Consider the following 14,008-nt stretch of genomic DNA (forward strand, 5'->3'; position numbering starts at 1 on the left):
AGCCACAGTACCTGTCTATCAGGGATAGCGATACCAGGGAGATGTTGAAAGCTCTTCCACAAAACGGCAAGAAGAAAGAAAGGAAGAACCCTAAGCAGTCTCTCCACACAGTGCCTAGTATCTATCAAAAGAGATAAGCACAGTCTAATCACCCCAACCACTCCCACTCCAATCCAAATACGCATCCAGATCCCCCAGCCCATCCAACTCGCCGCCCGCACCGACACCAACCCCCATCTCTCCACCAAACCTATCCATCCTCCTTTTACTTCTCACCTCCACAAACGCAGCAGCAACATCGTACAAGACCCGAAAAACCCGGCCATACCTCCGACACCGCGCGTACCGAGGCACGCGCACCAGCCGACCCACTCCATCGACGATCCGCCTTAAGATATCCAGATCCAACTCCTCAGAACCAGGCGAGTGCACGAGCCCACCGAGTAAAATCAAGAAGGGCATGACCGGCGCAACGAGTAAGCTCTCAGTGACCCAGACATCGAAGCCAGGGGAGGACGGCCACGCCGCGTTGTCGACGTCGGCGTCGGCGGCAAGCATGGTGGTGATGCAGGCTTCTGTCTCGACGAGGGAGAGTCTTGCTGCGGCGAGGGATTCAGGGCTAGGTTTTATGCCCCTGTCACCGGAAGAAGAACGCGCTGAAGAAGGAGGTTCTGTTTCGGGGGGGATAGCTCGATAGATCGACGCCAGGACCGAGTACTCAGTCGCTCGGTTGGCGTGGATGATGAAATCACTCGGTCCGGGGGCAAGGACATGGCTGGTCCATTGTTCGGGGTGTTTCTGCTCGCAGCGAATAGCATGAACTATCAGTGGCTGAACCTCTTCTACCCCGACCAAGGAGGTGTATAAAAGTTTGAGGGGGAGGACGACAACGCACATACAACTCCCCCCGCGCGGCAATAACCCCCTCCCACTCACGCGCCACAGCGCGGATCCGAGACTCGCGCACGTCCGCCGTCTGCGCCAGCGCCTTCGGGCTACAGATCTCGTCGTACGCCCGTCCGTACAGACCGGCCACCTCGATCCAGTCCGGTAGCCGGTTGTGGAGAAGGGAGGCCATCCGGCGGTCGAGACGGAGTTTTGGCAGCGTGATGTCCGCGTCGTGGATCGTGGACGGCCGACCCAGACGCAGGGCGAGGGCTTTCTCGAGGACGTAGACCGCCCAGAAGAGGCGCGTCTTCCGCTGGATTCTGTCCTCGTCCTCTTCGGCTTCTTCTATCCCCGCGGGGCCCATGGTAGCATGAGGGCTGTGTAGCCCTAGGGTCTGGCTGATGAGTGAAGCCTTGGAGATGAAGGACCACGCGGTGAAGGGTTTGCCGTGCTGGAGACAGTGGATTGTCTGTTTACTCAGGAATGAGGATACTTAGCATTTCTCTCAAAAACCGTGACTGATGGTAGAAGGGAAAACGTACAGCCATGTACATAGCACACACAGCGTCCAAGCTCGTAGCTACATGGAAGGACAGACTACCCAGAAGGGTTTCCAGACTCTGTCGGCAAACGAGGGCCTGGTCCTCGTAATCCTGCTTGAGCAGAGGGTCGCCTGTCGTGAGGTTTGCGCACTCGGGGAACAGCCAGGCAAGCACGTAGTGCACAATGATCAGCTCCATCTCGGTGATCGGGCCCGGCGAGCACGCTCGGATCACGTAGTGAGTGAAGTCGCCCAGGGATCCGAACTCGAAGGGCCAATAGAGCCGACTGGGTGAATATTCTATGCTGACGCGTTTAGTCTTGGAACAGTTGCATTTGCGGCTAGAGGGGAGGGGGAGGATAAAGTACACGCACCGTGAGCGAGTCTCAGGCATGCCATGATCCGGTCCAGGGAGGGGATCGGCAGGTCCTTGAAGTCTGAAGTCAAGCTTCGGGGAAGCGGCTCTGCAAACGGCTGCGAACATTCTAAGATCTGGTTCTGTTGTGTCTGGGCAGTTATCGTGTTCCACAGGCTGTTCAGTGCGGCGGTCAACTCGGGGGCATCGCTAGGGGGAAGATTGGCGTCCATCACTGCCGCTTGGAGGCATTTCGCAGTAAAGGTCACATGGACGAAAAGGGTGGATTCAATGCCTTCCACTTGTGCAGGAGCAGAAGACGACGAATGGCTGGGGTGGTGGAAAGAGGGCTGCAATGGCAGACGCAGTCCGGCTGAAGTCGCATGGCTGGAGTGCTCATGGCTCAGTCGACCAACTACCTCTGCGAGGTGATCAAGCTTGTTCGCGATGTACTCCAGTCTCCTCTCGCTGTTGGCCGTTAGTGCTCAACCTCAACTGAAACAGCTAATAACGTACTATACACTAGAAAGTAGAACGCGCTGCCGCTTCTCTTTGAGCTTATGCCCCCGGTTGTAGGTACAGTCCGACCCCGTTCGGATGCACTGCACACAGGGGTTCACCCGATCGCACTTGGTCTGCCAACAAGCAATCAGTGTGAAAGTCTAGAAGGTGTTGATATTCGAAATCTCGCACCTTCCGCTGACGACAACGATCACACTAGGAAAGCGTTAGCATTCAGCATGCAGTACTTAGTACGGAGACCTGAAAGCCATACAGCCACCTTCTCCACCTCGGGGGAACCCTCATCAGGATCTTCCTCCCTTGCCCTCTTGCTACTGCCAGTGATACTGAACATGAGTACTGAAGCACAAGACCCACCAGTCATTGCCCAGCAAGAAAAGACAGACGGTCAATGGGTGTCAACGAGTGAAGCGGAGAGAGAGAGAGAGAGAGAGAGAGTTTTCACGGACCTCGGAACGCCAAGACTGCGCTGTCCGGGCCTCAACCCTAGACAGAACGCATGTATAGAGAGTATAAGAACACCTCCAACCCACCTGAAACATACGCATACCCTTCATCTACATCCCCAAACAACGCATCCTCAGCTCTCCACCTCCCCAGAACCCATCAAGCCCCCAAACCCCCCAGACCCACCACCAACCACCAAAATGCACCACCACGGCATCGTCTACGACATCGGCCTCAACTTCACCAATACCCCCGAAAAGACCCTGTCCATCCCGACCTTCAACCCCACCCAAATCACCGAGGACATGCACACCATCGCCCAAACCCTGCACGCCACCGCCGTGCGCCTCGAAGGCGAACCCCTCGACCGCCTCGCCACCGCCGCCCGCCTCGCCCACGCCGCAGGCCTGACCGTCTACTTCAACCCGTGGAAGATGCACGCCGACATCGCCGAGACCGGCCGGTACCTGGCGCGCGCCGCGGACGTGGCCGAGCGGCTGCGCGTGCATGACGGGCTGAGCGACCTGGTGTTCGTGGCCGGGTGCGAGTACAGTCTCTTCAGTCGCGGGGTGTTTCCGGGGGAGACGTTCGAGGAGCGGGTGGCGTGGTATGCGGCGCAGGTGGGTGCGACCACGGTTCGTCCTGGGGGTGATGAGGCCGGTCATGGTGGTGATGCCGCAGCAGCAGCAGCAGCACAAGCAATCCCACCCCGCGTGCTCGCCACATCCCCGCTGCTGAACGCGGCGCTCCGCGCCTTCGTGACAGAGATCCGCGCCCATTTCCACGGACCCGTCACGTACGCCGCCGGCACCTGGGAGGCCGTGGACTGGGACCTGTTTGATCTCGTCGGGGTGGATTACTACCGTCGGGGCGAGTCGGCCCAGGCATACCGCGCGGGGCTCGAGCGGCACCGCGTGGTGGATCCACAAGGCACCAGCCAGAAGCATAAGCCCCTCGTGGTGATGGAGGTCGGATGCTGTGCGTACGAAGGCGCGGCCGCCCGCGGCGATGGCGGCTTCGCCTTGCTCAAAGGCCGGAATCCCGATGGGAGTGGGGTGTTTGAAGGGGACATCGTGCCGACGCGGAGCGAGCGCGAGCAGGCCGATTACCTGGAGACGCAGTTGGGGCTGTTGGCGAGGCCCGAGGCGCAGGTGAATGCCGTCTTCGTGTATGTGTTTGCGTTTCCCTGTATGCCCGCCGGGGTCGGGGCGAGGGATTTCGACATGATGTGTTTCTCGTTGGTGAAGTACTTCCCGGAGGAGGAGGAGAAGGGTGATCGGGAAGCGAATGAGATTGGAAAGCCTCGATGGGCGCCGAAGGAGGCCTTTTACCGTGTTGCTGAATGCTTCCGGGCGATGCGGGAGAAGTCGCAGCTAGTAGGGTAATGATTTGGTGTACAATTACAACATACAATCAAGAAGAATGGCCCCTACAGTAGCTCATGCAAGTAAGATCACGAACAGATAGAATTAGGAATTATAACATGATCATAATACAGCGAGATAAGTCGTCGGGATCATAAATCACAGCCCCAGCCAGGTCCACCGGCGGGCTTGTACTTTCTCTCTCGGCCATTCCACCAAACATCCCTCATCCACGATTCAACAACGAAAGTTATCGACCTATGTATGGTGTACGGGCAGCTCCCTCGCACTACCATTTCGTCGGGCCAAAGGTCCCGTTGGTCAAAACCGTCTGGATCGCCGTACCCATCGTGTCCATGGTACCACTGGCAATGCGGGTGCCCCACCAATCGGGGAAGCTCGCGCCGGTGAGGTCGATCGTCAAGAAGATCAGGATGGTGCACAGGTCCAATCCGACATCCAGTCCGGCGGACAAGATGTAGTTGTAGTGCATCCACCAGCCGCGGAACTTGTCGCGGATGTACTTGTTGAAGATCATACCCACGATACCCCAGGTGAGGTAGTTGAGCGGGGTGGCCGGGGGGATAAGACCAGCGCCACCGAAGATCAGGGGAGCACTGAGGTACCGGATCTTGGACTTAGGCCACATCCGAGCGGCAAGGTAGACGATCACGGGCAGCAAGGCACCCGCCAGCCAGAACCATTGCAGGTTGACATACATCTGGCCCGGGGAGAACATCCGCTGGGGACCAATGAGACCCCAGATGACCGAGGCGTTGAAGAACACACGGCCGTTGGGGCAGGTGTAGTGGTTGGGCTGGTCCAAACTACAGACGTCCTTGATGGTCGCGAGACCCCAGTTCATAACGGCGATCTGGACGATAGAGGACCACAAGGCGGCGACCATCTGTCCGGCGAAGGAGACACGGGGAGGGATCTTCATGTAGTGGCCTGGTCAAACAGTCAGTCAGGGTGCCTCATCTCGCGATCGACGAACAACATTGCACTTACCTAGTTTCATGTCCTGGTTGAAATACAATCCCTGGTACATGCTCATGTACCCGTAGGTCTTGAACAGCATCATGGCCATGGGCTTGCCCGGCTGGATATACCCGACAATGAACTCGGTCAAGACGTTCAAGCCGAGGGCAATGTTGGTGGACGCCTGGATGATACCGATGGGCACGTACCAGATCACGGCAATGATCAAGGCCACAAAAAATGCCCACCAGTCCAAATGGGTGGGATATCCCAGCACGAGACCAAGGCCGATGGCAATCATGGCCACCACCACGCCCCCGTACCACCAAAGCGGAACCGGCTTGAAGCGAGCCATCAGGCGGCCGTGAACATCCTCCTCCTCCTTACCGAAGTTTCGGAAGCGTACCCAGAGCTCACTGCCGTGGAAGAGACCGGTGTTGACAAGCAGAGCAATAATCGTAGCAAAAGAGAGACCATAGCACAGGGCGAAGGTCGTGGACAGGAACAGCGGGGAGTATTCCTCGTAGGCCTTCAGATCCAGGGTGAACTCGGGCGTCATGATGCGAGAGACGTTGTACGTGGTGGCCGTGTTGTCGTAACTGCTGGAGTCGCTGATAGGCAGGAACTGGGCGAACCATGTTCCACTGTAGTGGATACCAGCGGTCACGATCCAGAAGAAGATCACCATGCCGATGAGCGTGTTGGCGATCGCATGCCAGGGAGCGATCAGGGGACTGAAGTTGAACCCCGACACTTGCGTCCAGTCAAACGTCATGGGGATCAGCGACAGCCCAGTCTCGCCGCCAAAGAGCTGGTTCACGACCGGGTTCTGGGGCTTGATCCAGGTAACCCAGGCGAAGTAACTCAGGAACGGCGCAATGAGACCCGGGAAGAAGTACCAGCAGAAGGACCCGATCATCACGTAGAGGAAGAAGCGGTACTTTCCGATCGTCCATCCATTGACCTTGGATGGGTCCGGCTTGCGGGTGTCGTGAAGAGCTGTGAACAGGGCGCAGTTGATGAGGTTGGAGGGCCAGATCATGGCCGCGGGAGCAACCAAGAACCGATGGAAGAAACCCGCCAGACCAAACCCAAGCATCTGGGTCGAGATACACATGAGGATCTCGAAACCCCATCCGAAGGACTGCTTATAGAAGGCGCGCTGAGCCAACAAGACGTCCGTCGCATAGGCGGCACCACCACCGAAAGTCGCGTTGGCCATGATGACAATGAGGGCATGCTCTTTCTTGCTAAAGGGACCCGGGTTGAGGTTGAATTGACGTCCAAACAGACTCAGTTGTTTGTTCGGCATGAACTTCGCCCAGGCCACACCCACTGGGTAGGCGACCACCTGGGCGACATATGACGGAATGACAATGTAGGGGTTGCGCATGGAGAACAGCATGTTCAGGGCCGAACCGATGGTGGCGAAGATCAGACCGATGGTCCAGGCGCGGATGGTGTTGGTGTGGCCACCTTCGTCATAGTTGGGCACAGCAGCGCGCACTTCGGGGTAGGGCGAGTCGTCCAGCAGCTCATGGGCCATGCCCTCGCGCGCCCCCTTGTCGGTTGTGTGGAGGGCTTCATCGATCTCGTCAGCGACCTCATCGGGCAGATTGGGGTCCCACTGATGCTGTAGCTTCAGGTTTTTGAGGTGAACGGCAGTCTCCTCCGGGGCTGCCTCATCAGCCACCGAAGTGGAGTAGGCCACTTCCTTCTCCTGCATCGTTGTGGTTTCAAGCCACACAGCAAGGGTGAAGGGTGAAAAGAGAAGTTAACAACTGAGAAACGAGACACTCAGTTAAAACAAGTAGACAGTGGATGTTGATCTGGGGAGAGAATCAAGAAAGAAGAGCGACGAACAGGCGGAGGAAGGCAGGTACATATACCGCCCATACGACCTTCCAATCCTGGCTAGCCACCATGCGATATGCAGTGAAGGCCGACGGTAGCCCGGTGAATTGATCGATGGCGAAAATCGAAAATTAGATTAAATCGCTGATAGGAACGGCCAGTGAATGTGGTCGAGGCTATCTTGCGGCTATCAGCCAGCCTTAGTGGTACCCCAGTTCGTTTGCCATGTGCTAGTGTTACCTGGTAGGCTGGTACGGCGTATTCACTAGGTTACCACTAACACACTGGCCAGGCATCTTCCAATCATGGAGATTACTGGCTTGGGTAGCGAAAACCGGGGGAGACTAAAGTAGACTTAGACTTGAGCATGGTCAGGCCATGCGTAAGGCGTGTGCCACCTGCACGGCCCTTCCCATCCCGCCCTTCCATATCAGCTTCGCTTGCAGCGTCCGCGTCACTGCGCCCTTCAAACCAGAAAAAAGACCGGAGAACAGTAGTAGTGACAATGACTCACTGGTCGAACCAGAAAAGGGTAGATTTTACGGGGTCACGGGATGGTTTCAGTGGAAATGCAACTGCCAAGAGTGGGGAGTTGAGGTTGCTAGAGACTGAAGTTGACTAGGGGGAAGAAAGTAGGGAGGCTATCATGGCTGGCATCTGGAGCGGGAATAGAGCCAGGCCGCCAAATGCATTGACCCGGGGGCCGAGGTTCTAGCGGATATCACTCTAAATTCAGCCCGAATGCAATCACCAAATAAACCGTATTATCAATTGGGTTCCGATCTGTGGGTGGGAGGGAGGAAGGCTAGCGGAATCGGAGAGGCGTACCAATTGGTTAAACAATGTACACACGAGTAGTAGGTTCGCCTTCGGTGGCAAGATCAAGAAAAAAAGAAGGGGGGTAGCAGAGCTACTCCCCGCGTGCATGAATGGTCGAGATGGTCTCGATTGCCAAGTGGTATGTATGTTACGCTGCAGCGGCGGTCGCTGATAAGTGAAGTTTTTCCCCAGGTCAGCCAGACATTGTGGACCGGCGCACTATTCCCCTTTTTGACTCAGGCTTGTTCACGATAAGCTAGCGAGGCGCCCTGGACTCATTCTTGGTTGGTGCGCACCAATCCGGAGTACGCCGGTCAAGCCACCCCATCCTAGACTACCTTCAGCTTGGCTAATTATTGGCTTTCGCTCCCAGAAGTCTTAATGCAGCCAGTTGGCCTAGGCAGGGATTGTTCCATCCTTTCAGGTCGGTCTTCCGTGCAGAGTTCCGATGGGCGGGACAACCGCCACACGCCGCTGACACCACCACACTTCTCGATGGGGATAGAGCAACAAGCTCCGAGATTTCCATTCAAGGGCCTGGGGGCTCTGGAGAGTAGTCTTAGAATCCCACACTGGGTCTCTGGTACAGTGGTCGAAGAAGGTCTCACAACAAGCGATAAGAACTGTGAAGGCGGTCAGCCCCGGGAAGATTGTGGTAAGATAGATTTAGCCGGTTCCGGAAGGTATTTGGAGGTATTGGGTAATATTTATGACGAGCGATATGCGACGCGTGATACGTTTGATAAACGTGTCGGAGCACCGGAGCAAATCCTCGCTTCCTCCGTAGATACTCCGTACCTACATCTTCCCCCCGCCCCAGGCGCCGCCGCATTTGATCTTGGCCCATCCTTGCTGGTTCCTGTCAGTAAGGGATGGATACACTCATAAACACTGAACTAGCTCAGGGTGACCTAATCGCACACTAACCTTACGCAATGCTGCTGTATGGTCGTGAACACACTCAGGGACCTTCACTGTGCATAGCTTGTTGATTATTTGTCGGACTCTGGCTTTAGAGCTTCGGATGTCGGAGAATATTAGTCTTAATTGGAACGTAAGCGTTGGAAGGTGCGGACGGCTTCCCAGGCATAGGATTTCGCCCCCTTTGCCTAGCCAGTTATGCCGTGGCTACTTCGTATCTGATGCATCATGTCTCACACACCATCCTGCCATCCTACTTCCCATTCCGGGCATCTCCGTTGCCTCCTGGGCACGGACACCGCTTCTTCGGTGTATATTCGCCAACTACCTCTACCCCCCTTGGATTAGTTGGAAGTCGATGTCCGATGCTTGGATGTCCGGCTCAAGTCGCTGGGAACGCAGGTTGTTACGGATGGCAGGGGTGCCGTTCGGTAATCATCGCCTACGCACGGAGGATGATAACAACAACCTGCACTTGGGCCAATTGACTGAGCTCGCGATAACGGCTTCCGGCTCATCTACACGTGGGTGGCCACTTCGGCCATAATGAAGGTGCATAACGCTCAATACTAGCGTGCTCAGGTCGGAAGCAATGAGCTGCTGATCTGGTCGGCAAAATAATGTCCCTATGCTGTGGTATCGGTGGCGCGAGCTCGCTTGCAGGACGTTCATCTCTCCCGTCTTCGATCGGGCCCGCTTGGCATCCGTGGCGGCCTGCCTGAGACGCGTGTATGGTAAAGATGCTAAATGCTCTGAGCGATCTGCTCTAGGCTATCGTCCCTGCGGCAGGCCAGGCCGACCCATATGGCTCGGTCGGTTGCAGGAGGCCGTCGTTGCTTAGTGCCCATTCGAAGTCTGCAAGGAACTGTTCGTCGAACAACACGGGATCATGTCGGTCCACAAGACCACAGGGGGCGTTGGACGGTCCGCTTATCTGGTTACTAGTAGAGTCGGCTGTTATCTCCGAGTCAGTGGGCAGATTGCCAATAGAATTGCGGGGGAAGCAACACACCTCCTTCAGCCACAGTTGCTTGAGCTGCGCTAGAAGGATAGAACTGTGGCTCAAATTCATCACGCCACCACCAGATCGTATCGATAACAGGGCTGAGGACGAGGCGGCTGCGGATTCGGAGAGCGATGAACCCAGTCCCGTCAGCTTTTCGGAAAACCTTGGAGCTGTTCCAGAGTTGGTTCATGACTATTGCGAGTTTGGACGCCGTGTCATGAACATCCACCGACATGCGCTTAGCCATGTTGATTGCACTGAAGAGGGCCTTTCTTCCTCTCGCAATGTCAAGATCAGTGTCGTTGGAGCATTTGAGGATTCGTAGGAGCGCCGATGCCGGAAGGAGAAGTCCATAGGTCATTTGCATTGGAGCACTAGCGAGGTTGGCCATGCTTTGCCCAATTTCCAGGATACAGTCGATAGTCCTACAAGCCGTTGTCGCAAGTCGTGTGAGACAGTCAGATGTATATATGGTCTGATTCTTGAAAAGGTGAAACATTTGGACGCACAGGCGACACATAGTTGTGTGAAATCGATCGTTCGCTGTCTGGCGTCAGTCTTGAGCCAGCGTATTGGGGTTTGAACTTGTTACCTGAGTTTGCAAGGGCCTCGAGCTCGGTTGCCTGACGCTCGAACGTGCGCAAGAGGATATCAAACGACTTTTCCTGCTCAGCTAACATGGTTCGAACCCCAAACTCCAATACGGCTGCGCTGCATCGGGCGATCAGTTCCAGGCACCTAAGCTCTAGTGCCAAAGATGGGGCAATCTTCTGAGATAAGACTTGTTGCTGGCCCAGGTCTTGCTGCAAGTCCACCGTTGACCGAGGGCATTGTCCCTTTGTTACGCACGCGCTACCAACAATCAGAATCCTGTCTGAGGATTTAAGGAGTAGCTTACCGCTGATATACAGCGACACAGCGTGCCCATAACTCAGATCGTCTAGCCATGTCCGCTTCCGATGGTGCAGGTATCTTTCTCTTCGCAAACTCATGACTCGACAAAGGGATGTGCAATCCATTCTGCATTGCAATGTGCAGGAGCATCCCGCTCAGCGGAAACATCACATCTGCTTTGTTGATTTCCTTCGGGAAAGGCCAAGTTAGTACCAGCAACAACCCTTGAATGGTGTGCCAGGCGGGAGCGGTCGATGTGACCGAGAGCAAGGCCATCTCGGTGATATTGGGTGAGACAGCCATGAGCAGCGTGGGATTCTCGGTGTATGATCTCGACGCAACGCCGATTATGGCCCAGAAAAGGAAATTCGACCGGGCGTGGTAGGCGTTCGGGCTGGTTTGAGGGTCTAAGATTGGCAAAAAGCACGCATAATCCCGAAAGAACCTATCCTGAGATCAGTTTCAAATCTACCATTCTATAGTGATCTGACCACGTACAGTCGGAACAGTTCGTCGATTTCAGCCCCTGTGAGTTTGACATTCTTCAAGGTGCGCGGCTCTGTAGGGTCAGACACCTCGACTGGCACCACTTCCATTTGGGGATAAGATAAAGTCGGGCTCATTTGGGGTGTGAGCTGGGAGTGATAGGGGTTGGTGGTGTGTTGTTGAGGAGGAAGATTCAGGTGCCCTGCGGTCGGTGTGGAGTGTACTCCCATCTCCGCCGCTGCTGTCAGCATGGCGATGGGAGACTGCTGCAGCGATTCGGAATGAGAGCGTCTCAACTTCCGGCGCAATTCATCGGTTTCGTGTTCAAGTTCAGAGAGGCGTCTATACAAGTTATAAGAGCTTGGTCGTTCTGTTCCAACCACTGAGCAACGTACTGGCGTTTGTGTTCTCTGCGAAATGGGTCCGAGATGACGCAACGGGTTTTCATCCTTATGCAGCGGGAGCATGGGAGATCAGGGTTCATGTAAGCGTCACATTTCGCCTGTTGCAAAATACGAGATGAGCAGGATCGCGGAGGAACGATGGAGCGATCATACTTTCTGTTGGCGACACTCGGTGCAAGCTTTTTTGGCCCGTCTGAGTGCGGGTCTGGGATTGCTGTTAGATGAACCAAAAGACTAGCTCAGCCATACTCACGTGTCTGATGGTGTCTCCATGACTGACGAGACAGTCTGTGTCAGGCTGCGAAGATTTCGACGCGACGTGGGATGATGGTGGTGGTGTTGTGAATGTTGAGGATGTCGGCGGGCGAGGTTAGCCGGCGGAGCATCCGGAGATAATGCCATATCTAATCTCCGGGTCAGTGCGGCCCCCTGAGGTGTCAACTTGACAGTTCGATAATAAGTAGGTATGATGAGTGCTTCTAGCTGCTCAGTCGAGTGTATGCCAGATGAGGCTAGTTGACAAGCATGCCGCCTTGCACAAACCAGAAGGTAATGCGCGTGCTCTTTCTATATACTCGGATGGACACGTCGAGTCCGATCACGAGACTAGACCAGAACCAGAAGCATGGTCACTAGTCACGGGTAAGCTTTATGTAGGGCCTATGAGGATATATGTGAAATTATGACTTGATTCAAAATTTTATAATTCATAGACCATCGGGAGGAAGCAAGCCATCTAGCATGGCAGCCAGATGCTATCCGGAACCGGAGATGTGGAAATTGAGGACCGGGACAGAAACTGTTTTGGTTGGTTAGATCAGCCCGGTACCGGCTGTGATGCGTGCCTCAGGCCAGACTATACCTAACTCATAGCAAGTGCCATCGATGCGACACTATGTTATAGGAGATACCCAATGTATCGGCTTCGGAAGTATGCTGAGATGCAAATCGTGGTTTTGAATACTCTAAGGTTGAGGTCACAATCGCTGCCCGTATGTAGAATGGATCACTATATCCTATGTCCTCTCGGATTACCCTGAACAACTCAGAAGGGACAGACTCGACAGCCATCAATTGTTCGATGGTTTCGTCTCCTTGGGCAACTAATTACAAGATACACAGGCATGGCGGCTTCCAACATTTTCAGCCCAGCTGATCCCTATGATTGTAGATTGAGGGTGCTGAAGGTAGCCTGCTCCTTCCTGAAACAACACCTCCAATTCCTCTGACTCGCTATCAAATTCGATAGTGGATGCTTCGTCTTCTTGCAAACAACTTCGCTTTCCGGAAACCACAACTAAGATCAGTTCACGGAGACTTTGGGCTGAAGATTCCCAGCAGATCTCGAGCAAACATGCAGAAACAGAACCGAGAAACGACTCCATATAAGCTCCCTTCATGCTCATCGAAAAACTTGAGCAAACCATTCATCCCACCTCCACGACCGAAACCCTCAAGCGGACATCTTCAGCTCAGCAAGTCCCCATGAACTCTTTGATTTCATGATCTGACCATAAGTATGGCCATCTCTTATCTCAGGAGTCATCGTCTCAGAAGGAAAACTTACAATCACCACTTCCTACAACTTCCCGTTTCACACCACAACCAACCATCCACTCTCTCCACAAGTATTTCTACAACCATCCTCAACGTTCCTCGTAACTGGCTTGATAACCACCTCATCCTCATAAGCATTTCATTCTTCAACATCTGATCCTTTAACAACTCATCCTACAACGACTCATCCTCAAGACCATCTCATCCTCAAAACCCCCAACAACCATCCTCGATACCAACAACCAAAACCGCAACAAAAACCTCCGTCTGAACCTCTCCACATACCCCAAAATGCACCTCGCCCTCTGGATCACCATCCCCGCAGTCCTCTACAAAGCGCGCTGCCTCACCAACCGCCACTACGCCCGCTGGTTCCGCCACCGCGTCCACCGCGACGTATACTGCTCGCTCGCCGTCCTGGTCTACGGGCTCCTCCTCCTGTACTACCTCCTCCACCTAGGCGGGGCCATCCTAGCGCTGAGCCAGAGCCCCGCCCCGGAAGCCCCCCACTCCCACACCACGCTCACGCTCACGCTGCCCGACGACACAGGTACTATCCCGCCCCCCCCAACACCACTCAGGATCTTCGCGATGGCGGTGGACGACTTCGACCGCCACGGGAGCGGGGCCCTCCAGCGCCACGGGGATCTCCGACTACTACTCCAGAGCTAGTCGGTGTGGCTCATATTCGCGTCCTCGTGGTTCCGCACCGTGCGGCTGGCGATGGAGCTGGTGTGCGTCGGGGCGGTGGGTTGTTGGTCCCATGTGCGGCGCGAGGTGGTGGAGTTGGTCTTCGTTCGGGAGGATTGAGAATGAACTTGAGAAGAGATTGGGACTGGTGGGGGGATATCCTGGTATGTAAATGCATCGATGATTGCAAAGCTATCCGGACTGATGTTCTGGTTTTTATCGGGGAGGTTTAGGCTACCTAGCGTGGGACTTTGTTGATCCTCCCACACCCCCCCCCCC

At 55.1% G+C, this 14,008-nt stretch overlaps 6 protein-coding genes across 6 annotated transcripts; 3 read left to right on the forward strand and 3 right to left on the reverse strand.

Moving 5' to 3' along the window:
- Window positions 1–144: 144 nt before the first annotated feature.
- Window positions 145–2,640, reverse strand: BO86DRAFT_414317 (Zn(II)2Cys6 transcription factor; the record flags this gene model as incomplete). Its single annotated transcript, XM_025674829.1, has 7 exons — window positions 145–798; window positions 896–1,357; window positions 1,431–1,729; window positions 1,804–2,252; window positions 2,301–2,419; window positions 2,478–2,501; window positions 2,560–2,640. The coding sequence occupies 7 exons, from the start codon at window positions 2,638–2,640 to the stop codon at window positions 145–147; spliced, it is 2,088 nt and encodes a 695-aa protein (XP_025521760.1).
- Window positions 2,641–2,953: 313 nt separating this feature from the next.
- On the forward strand, window positions 2,954–4,138 carry BO86DRAFT_426509 (uncharacterized protein; the record flags this gene model as incomplete). The annotated part of the gene is made up of 2 exons (XM_025675517.1): window positions 2,954–3,392; window positions 3,447–4,138. The coding sequence occupies 2 exons, from the start codon at window positions 2,954–2,956 to the stop codon at window positions 4,136–4,138; spliced, it is 1,131 nt and encodes a 376-aa protein (XP_025521761.1).
- A 268-nt stretch (window positions 4,139–4,406) lies between these two features.
- Window positions 4,407–6,824, reverse strand: optB (small oligopeptide transporter, OPT family; the record flags this gene model as incomplete). The annotated part of the gene is made up of 2 exons (XM_025674066.1): window positions 4,407–5,068; window positions 5,129–6,824. The coding sequence occupies 2 exons, from the start codon at window positions 6,822–6,824 to the stop codon at window positions 4,407–4,409; spliced, it is 2,358 nt and encodes a 785-aa protein (XP_025521762.1).
- A 1,157-nt stretch (window positions 6,825–7,981) lies between these two features.
- BO86DRAFT_45679 (uncharacterized protein) lies at window positions 7,982–8,786 on the forward strand. The gene has a single exon (XM_025677185.1). The coding sequence runs from the start codon at window positions 8,153–8,155 to the stop codon at window positions 8,657–8,659; it is 507 nt and encodes a 168-aa protein (XP_025521763.1). The 5' UTR covers window positions 7,982–8,152; the 3' UTR covers window positions 8,660–8,786.
- A 672-nt stretch (window positions 8,787–9,458) lies between these two features.
- BO86DRAFT_423619 (C6 zinc finger domain protein) lies at window positions 9,459–11,884 on the reverse strand (the record flags this gene model as incomplete). Its single annotated transcript, XM_025675410.1, has 8 exons — window positions 9,459–9,646; window positions 9,705–10,241; window positions 10,291–10,550; window positions 10,597–11,037; window positions 11,091–11,420; window positions 11,474–11,580; window positions 11,636–11,696; window positions 11,736–11,884. The coding sequence occupies 8 exons, from the start codon at window positions 11,882–11,884 to the stop codon at window positions 9,459–9,461; spliced, it is 2,073 nt and encodes a 690-aa protein (XP_025521764.1).
- A 1,446-nt stretch (window positions 11,885–13,330) lies between these two features.
- BO86DRAFT_384328 (uncharacterized protein) lies at window positions 13,331–13,711 on the forward strand (the record flags this gene model as incomplete). Its single annotated transcript, XM_025670872.1, has 1 exon — window positions 13,331–13,711. One exon carries the CDS (start codon window positions 13,331–13,333, stop codon window positions 13,709–13,711), a length of 381 nt encoding a protein of 126 aa, XP_025521765.1.
- Window positions 13,712–14,008: the final 297 nt, after the last annotated feature.

The sequence above is a fragment of the Aspergillus japonicus genome, assembly GCF_003184785.1.
Source record: "Aspergillus japonicus CBS 114.51 unplaced genomic scaffold BO86scaffold_135, whole genome shotgun sequence".
Classification (NCBI taxonomy): domain Eukaryota; kingdom Fungi; phylum Ascomycota; class Eurotiomycetes; order Eurotiales; family Aspergillaceae; genus Aspergillus; species Aspergillus japonicus.

Bases quoted from the DNA above. Each gene is read 5' to 3' on its own strand.
- BO86DRAFT_45679 (XM_025677185.1), top strand. From the start codon at position 8,153: ATGCAGCCAGTTGGCCTAGGCAGGGATTGTTCCATCCTTTCAGGTCGG.